The sequence below is a fragment of the Atractosteus spatula genome, unplaced genomic scaffold, assembly GCF_055471065.1.
Source record: "Atractosteus spatula isolate fAtrSpa1 unplaced genomic scaffold, fAtrSpa1.hap1 Scaffold_13, whole genome shotgun sequence".
Lineage (NCBI taxonomy): Eukaryota > Metazoa > Chordata > Actinopteri > Semionotiformes > Lepisosteidae > Atractosteus > Atractosteus spatula.
The window spans coordinates 42,017-49,872 of record NW_028296686.1 but is presented as its reverse complement, the minus strand read 5'-3'; the positions used below and the strand labels follow the sequence as shown (position 1 = coordinate 49,872).

The following is a 7,856-nucleotide window of genomic DNA, read 5'->3' as shown; positions in this document are numbered from 1 at the left end:
TTGAAGATTGCAGCTATGTTTTGTGCGATGTGTTTTGGAGTTGTTTTAAAATGCCCTCCTTCATGATGTTCTGAATACTGCAGATACTGCATTTCCCTAGAGCTATACGGATTCTGCTGTTTCATAAATTCTACTTATCAATTGTCTTTTTGGCCTGTTGAACACTGAGTTATATCAAGGGATGGATAAGCATTTAACTGCTACTCATTTTGGACAGACGAACAAGGATGCTGCCATAATTATATGTTTATTCATTTTTCTTACAGAGGCACACAGCTGCAATCACTCAGTTGTCCCTTCTTTTACAATGCTAGATAGGATTATCTTTTTGATATGTTCATACATTAGTTACCCTCTATGTTGATTTATATTATTGAAGTGTAAAAAAAAGTTGATGTAACAAATGTTTTTTTTTCTATTTTTAACAATTGCTATCAATATTGGATGCATTACAAACATATCTGTAATATATGTGTAAAACACATTTCTAATACTGCTCAAATTTCTTCATTATCTAACAATAACTTGTGTCTCTTCCTTTTAGATTTAGTAACTGAGTAGGTACTTCTTGTATGTGTGTAATACATTCCAATAGAAAAAGAAAAGGTAAGAAAAAATCAAATCTCCCTGAAGCACTAAATCAGTCCAAGAATTCTAAAACAAAACAAGAGAATATTAGATTAATCTGCATCCTGACACCACATATGACTTCTATAACCGTCAACTCCTCCTCTCCCTCCCTAGAAAGCAAATGTCGTGATGTATTCCATATCAGCCATCTCCCATTCCCCAGGTCTATTCAGGAGCAGTGTCACACACAGTGAAGAAGAAGCAGAAGTGGGGCTCCAACCAGAATGATCTCCAAAAAGAAAAAGAAATACCTTCTAGAAACTGCAGCAGGCATTTAACACTGCAGGCCTCACAGCAACACACACACAAACACTCATACAACTTAAGCATCAGAACGCAAGTTCTGCATGATGTGGCAAGACTTCCCAAAGCCCAGGTTATTGACTCTGGTTCATACCTTAACCCTCCTGGCACTTAGACAGGTACACATACTCATCCACACGTAATATTAGCACATTTTACATTTCCTGAATGAATGGGTGTGTGGGCACCAGGTGTGGAGGGTTTTAGGAATGTGATTGTCTTGATGGGTCAGTGACACCTTAGTGTTGATTCAGTTCTGTGCCTCGAACAAAGACCATTAAGATGCTTACGCCTGAAGAAGGCTTCACAGCCGAAACGTTGTGTTTTCTCTCTTCTCTTTTCAGCCTGAAATAAACCTATTACTTGTTCCTTTGCAGACTGACGCAGCTACCCACCGGAACTACTTTAAGATTCATGCTGGACAACTACCACACCCTCCCGGGGTCATGTGTGGGCTTGCAAACAAAGTTGACAGGACCTGTGACTGAGGGGCCTGCGATGGAACACTTGGACGTGTCTGGATAGCCGGTTCCTGAAAGAGCCCTGGGCAGCCCTGGGCCCAGCCCACTCAAAGCCTCCTCTTTCCCCAGTGGAAGAGTCTGGAGCTTTTGTCTAGAGGCAGTTCTTTAGCCCCAGTCAGCACAGAACGTCAACCCCTTTTGGGAGAAGCAATGTTTGAGGAACAGACTGCAGCAGTTGGACCTAGGAGGACTTGGCTTGGACACAAGGGACTGGGAGCAGTGGAGGAAGACCCCAGGACCCTCATACTCCACCTACCCAAAACTGGGTAGAGGGGGGTACACCAGCAACACTGAGACTGCAGAGGGCTCAGCTGCTGGACTGCATATTTTTGGGAGGTCTGCTTGAGGAACTGGGGGTCCATTAGTTGTCTTTGTACTGTTAGTCACAGCCTCTGGTGAATGAGTTGTACGCGTTGTGTGTGTTGAGTGGGCAGTAATGGAAATTGGTGTGTTATAGGTTTAACGAGAGAGAAATAAAATGGGATATTATGTAGAGTGAGTGTCTTGTCTGGTCTGTGGGTGCACAGGTGGTTCTGGGAGACTAAAGAACCTGTTACAGAGGAAAGGAGGGGCACCCTTTATATATAAGAGGCAGGAATAATTTCTTGTTTGAGGGGTCACTTACCTGTGACACATCCTCAGAACACAGTAAGACTCTGTAGCAATCTGAGACTAAGATGAGCTCACATACTGATCTCCAGGATACTTTGAGCATATTGCCACTGACATAGACTCACACTCTATTTGTCAGGACTCTTTGAAAATCCTGACACTGACACAGACTCACACAGTCAACTTCAGAATACTACTGCTTGCCCATTCACCAGGGCCTGGCTCCTAGAGGGACAACACACCGCAAGAGCGGACTGTTAATACGACGATGACCACCTTACCTTGGCCTCTGTGTTTTATATACATGTACAGGAAAAGAACAGCTTCTGCACTGCCTGATTGGCGTAGCCATTAAACACCTTCTCAGGAACATTGGAGAATGCTGCATTGATCTTGATAAAAACAGGCACAACACAGAATCGTTAATTCAGAACATGGTTAGGACTTGGGTGCTCTTAAAACAAAGCAAACAAAAACAATCAATAAACATGTGAATCGCCAAGTGGGATCGCCAGGGAAGGTGCCCAGCACCATGACTCACCTGCTCTGAGGAGGCTGTGTCTGAACACACGTACATGGCCAGGTGCTCTCCATTAGCGAACGCATCAAAGTCAACAGAAGTGCCAGCCATTTGGGCGAGTAACTTGGTGAGGCTCTGGAAATTTGCTGTATCCCGGTGTTTTTCCAGAGGAATTCTCTGGGCGTGAGTGAAATCTATAGTATCCAGTGCCACAAAGATTTTATGGCTGTTTTCTTCACTCTTCTGGACAAGTTTTCTCCAGAAGTCATTCTGGGCAGTTGATTCCTTCTCTGTGTCTTCAATCATTATTTTCAGTTCACCTTGAGCACAGAAGAGGACAGTTCAACAGGATCATCAGAGGCCCTCAAAACCAATTTAGGTTTTTGAGATCAGCTTTTACTACATGACTTCTGTTCTACAGCAGTTGTGGTGCTTTGTATTGTACTGCTTAGGATGTTGGGCTTATATTAATTAGTATACAGTAATTAACAGGTTTTAGCAAGTGCAGTCTTCTTAAGTATAGGGTATGAAATTGTTATGTGTTGTCTCTGAAAATAATTTGCTAATACAATGAGGAAAACGTTTGACTTACTTGAAGGCTTCAGATAGATGCCAGAATGATCATTCAGACAGATGATAAAGTCTTTGTAGTATTTGCTGGTAGTTGTGATACTCATCCTTACCAGATCTCCAGGTTTGACTGGTTAATGTGTCAGACAAAAAGAGCAATTAGTTACGGTATTCTTCACTACAATTTTTTTTAATGAACCACTTAGACATTATGGGTCAATTGCAACCAACTGGCCAATTTAGCCCAGTGCTGCACTAAGTTGCACGAAGTGCTAGCCAGTATGGTACTCTTTCAGGATCATGCCAGCTGTACACTCCATTGTAAAGAAATGCACTACAGAACAAAGCTGGAGGCTAGCTGGTCCTGTTCTTAGTCTGGCACCAAGGATTAACCTGGAACTGGAAACTGAAGGGGGCTCTGATTTGGAATATTTGAGTTATTTGTATCTCTAAGCTAATACTGTATGTGGGCCAACATTACAATATACAGTATGTATTACATTGTCATATATAGCAGAATGCTCATTATAATTTAGTTAGTTTTAATAAATACATGTTTGTATGATAAACTCCTCCAGATGAAGGCATGCGCTGTAACAACCTATACAATATTCTACAGATTTCACCATAAAATTAATGAATACAGCTGCTGTTGGATGCTGTCTGAATTTGATTACGTGGCATATCGCAGTGACTTTCATTTTCATTGATCCATGTTATGGAGACATACTGAGATATGCTGCCGCAGCTACCCACCTGAACTATAATTTTAATAGATTATTACAATAAATTTCACAGTGACTGATGCTTAAAATCATTACATATTAATTATATTATTTCTGTAGTAAGTTGCTACTTTATTCAGAACGTTCTCATATGATCCAGTGCCCTCCTTAGTATTGTACAAAATTCCGTAGTCTTAGCAAATGTTCTAACTTAGTTCTGTACTTTGGTGTCCTCTAAAGGGCAGCAGTTATTACTTCAGGTGTGTTGCAATTGGGAACATTTTAATACAGAGCTGAGAATTAGCCTAAAGGACAGAGTTGCACACTAACCATGGGATCCCCAGTTAGTATGCTGCTTGTTGCAGGTTGCAATTGACCATGTATGACGTGCGATGAGACATGACATCTGGCAGCTTGCCCTGTTATAACCACAGGCCTGCCGCTGGAGGCACCAGACCCGCTCAACTGGTTTAAAAAATAATTGGGAAAAAAAACGCAGCAGAGATTGTGTGTCTGTTTGTGTCTGGATGTGCAGCGGTTGAAAGTGATGCGAATAACAATAACAGCGATTTTTCATGACCAAGGAAAACGTATGCAGCAGAACATTTTTATATTGGTTTGTGTAGGGACATTGTCATAGTTTATTCTGGTAAATGTCATTAATAATAATAATAATAAAGAGTGTATTTATAATTGGAAAAGTTTATATTATAACTATTATAAGGAATATTGTTTTTAATCTCTTTGACATTGTGGCTACTAGTTAAGAGATACTGCCTGGCACAAATGTAACGTTTTTTCTTTTCTTCAGGTGGGGAGCTGCGTCAGCATGCGTAGGCTGCAAAGGAACAAGTAATAGGTTTATTCCACGCTGAAAAGAGAAGAAAGAGAACACAACGTTTTGGCCATGGAGCCTTCTTCAGGCGTCTACTAAATCCACTTCACACCTGAAGAAGGCTCCACTGCCGAAACGCTGTGTTTTCTTTCTTCTCTTTTCAGCGTGGAATAAACCTGTTACTTTTGTGCACAATTCTCTGTAGAAGAACGTTTGCTGTTGAGAATAAACCTAGTGGTTTGAATGATGTGACCTTTGACACCATGGTTTCTTATCCAATAAAAAGAACCTGGTACTTTGGGAACCCTATAAATATAAATAATATAAACTTTCCTCTTTTTAATATTTAAAGATATACCTTAGCTACTACATCACGATCGATGTACTGCTACTACTTTGTGCACAAGACTTACCTTTGGACATATTGGCTGTAAATTTGCTTCGTGAGCTCAGCGAGAATCCCTCTATGGGACAAAACATAAAGGTTAGATTTGCTTTACCTACTACAACCTGCTAATGCCATGTTTATATACTGTATAGTTTGCGTATTACTGTTTGTAAATTATGTTTCTTCATTCATCGAGTATTTGTGCAAAATCTCTTCTTATGACAGTGTATTCTGTGAATGAGAACAGTTACAATGACTGAAGAACAGCTGTACTACTTTAACCCAGATTAAGCTTTTTTTCCAGTTGAATATTTATAATAGCCTCCTTAGAACATCAATAAAGGACAGCATAAAAGCAAGCTCTCATTGTCTAGTGAGGCACTGACTGGATTTTTAGTAGTTCCCAGTTGACTGAATCCATTTTAGAGAGAAATTCAGTCCTTAATAGGACCTTTTACATGACTGGACTTTCTTCCTGAGGGTACTTTTATTCCTGTTTCTGTGTGTTTTCTTTGTCTGTACAAGGCAGGACTGTGAGTCACAGATCTGTAAATATCTGTAAATAATATTGCCGTGTGTTGTGTGGTGAAATTCATTATAAATAAATATGTGTTTTTCCTATTAATGTTTGTTGCTGGTTATTACCAAGCTGGGCCAGAGAAACAAGAAAACCATGTGAAGTGGGACTTCATGATATTCCTTTTATATTTCTTATTTGTAACAATAACCTAATTATATAATTATATGATAATGTATCTATATCAAGTAAACACACACGCAACAACTGAACTTGTCATTAGTGTTTTTTACACACATTTTGAAAAATGTCAGTTTATGATTTTTTGTTGATGCTGATAAATAGGTTTTAATCCACCCAGTCATCTGTCCATTTTATAAACTGTTTTTTCCAGCTCATGGTCATGGTGGAGACACAACCTGCAGCAAGGTATGATACACCCTGGATGGCACACCAGTTTTTCTGTAACAAATTTTTTCAGTTTCAAAATATTGTTATTATTTTAATAACTCATTTTCAGACATTAAAGTCACTCTCCGCTTCTATTAGTATCAATGTTTTTGTTTTCCTCTGACACATACCAGGTATGTCTCAGCAAAAAGCTGTTTTGTAATTAATGGAAATGGAGGTTTACACACAGCAGCATTCTATGAATGCTCCACAATTACAAGTTCAGTATTACACCTGGCGGCGTCAGATCCTAGAATGTATGACATTACTCGTTTACATTTCCGAGTAGTAAAGTACAGGATGTCCGAGTGCATTAAACAGTTCAGTGCAGTATAGACACTCATTGTAATCACAGACACATAGTATACACTAGAGTGCAGACCTAAACAGTACAAAACATTAGTGCAGATTCACACAGTACAGTATAAAGTATGTATTGCACATACAGGACAGCAACACAATAAAGAGCAGGAGAAAAACACATGATACAGTGTTGTGTGTTGCAGTGTCTTATGTGGTATCGCACATAAAAGACTTACATTTTTAGTACAAAGGAAAAGTGCAACTTACAGGATGCAAAGACTTCGCTTCCTGCGGCAGTGTGGAAGCCAGTGTCAGACCTTATCCACATGTTAAATTTATACCCTGCTGGAAACATGTGAGACACAGCTACAGGGGGGGTAGTCAGTTCTGCAGCCAGCGAAGTTTTTGTGATGGGAAACCAAAACAGCCTGATTAAGCCTGAAAAATGAGGAAGTACACAGCCATGCCTTTTGAAGCAGCATGATAATCTTGAATTGAGTGAACTTGCAATGCTACATACTCTACATACTCAGTTCAAAAGGTAATTAAAAATCACCCCATCCAAGGAGCACACTTTACTGCATGTACAGGCAAAGACAAATGAGCAAGGCCAGCAGAAGGTCAGAGAAGACAACAAAATACAATGGAGACTAAAATACAGCTCACAATGAAGGATTAAGTGTTTTGGAGATACATGATTGGAAATTGCAGCATGCACAGGCTGGAAGGAAAGGTTGGGCCCATGCTGAAACGTCAAGAGGAGAAACTGTTTCGGCTGGGGTGCCCTCTTCAGGAGTGAAGGGAAAGAAAGAACCGTAAGAGAACAAAAGACAGAGGAGGTACTGTAAGCAGGCTCCGGGAGCAGGAGGCCAGTGGGTGTAATGCAGGTGAGAACGAGGGAGGTATGGAAAGTCAAAGGATATGAGTCTGTTATTGAGGGAAGGCAGCAGCGTTGATCCAAGTCCAAGAATCATTTTGGTTTCTGCAGTAGGAGTCCCGAAACCCCTTTGTAAGGACGCAGACAGAGAGGACAGAAAGATCCTGACTGTTAAGAGAAATGCGAAATGGGGAACTACTGGTTTGGAGAGATCTTTGATGCTCAGGGCCCTGAAACGGTCTGCCAGTCTTCTTCCTGTGTCACCCATGTAAAGGCTGAGCATCTCCTGCAAGAGAGGTTGTTTACTAAAACCTCTGCCCACCATCCTCTTCCACAGAATCCTACCACTAACTACCAAAAAGAACTGGTATCCATCTCTCAACTTGCTCTCCCTCACACCCGAAGAAGGCTCCACAGCTGAAAAGCAGTTTTTTTACCTTCCAGCACGAAATGAACCAATTTGACAAATTTCTAATTACATCTGATTCTCACTTTCATCAACAGTTACACTGGCTATTACTGCTAGCCAGGAATTGATGTCTTTAAATGGACCCCAGCTTTCATCAGGCGTTTTGACCCTTATCCACAACTCCTGCTTGTGGGTC

General features: G+C 40.5%; 1 protein-coding gene across 1 annotated transcript; it reads right to left on the bottom strand.

Annotated features, from left to right (window-relative positions):
- Positions 1 to 232: 232 nt before the first annotated feature.
- Positions 233 to 6,682, bottom strand: LOC148809454 (uncharacterized). Its single transcript, XM_088909258.1, has 6 exons — positions 6,642 to 6,682; positions 5,130 to 5,180; positions 3,179 to 3,286; positions 2,608 to 2,906; positions 2,348 to 2,458; positions 233 to 859 (listed from the first exon to the last, which is right to left on the bottom strand). The coding sequence occupies exons 2-5, from the start codon at positions 5,137 to 5,139 to the stop codon at positions 2,363 to 2,365; spliced, it is 513 nt and encodes a 170-aa protein (XP_088765384.1). The 5' UTR covers positions 5,140 to 5,180; positions 6,642 to 6,682; the 3' UTR covers positions 233 to 859; positions 2,348 to 2,362.
- Between the last annotated feature and the right edge of the window lie 1,174 nt (positions 6,683 to 7,856).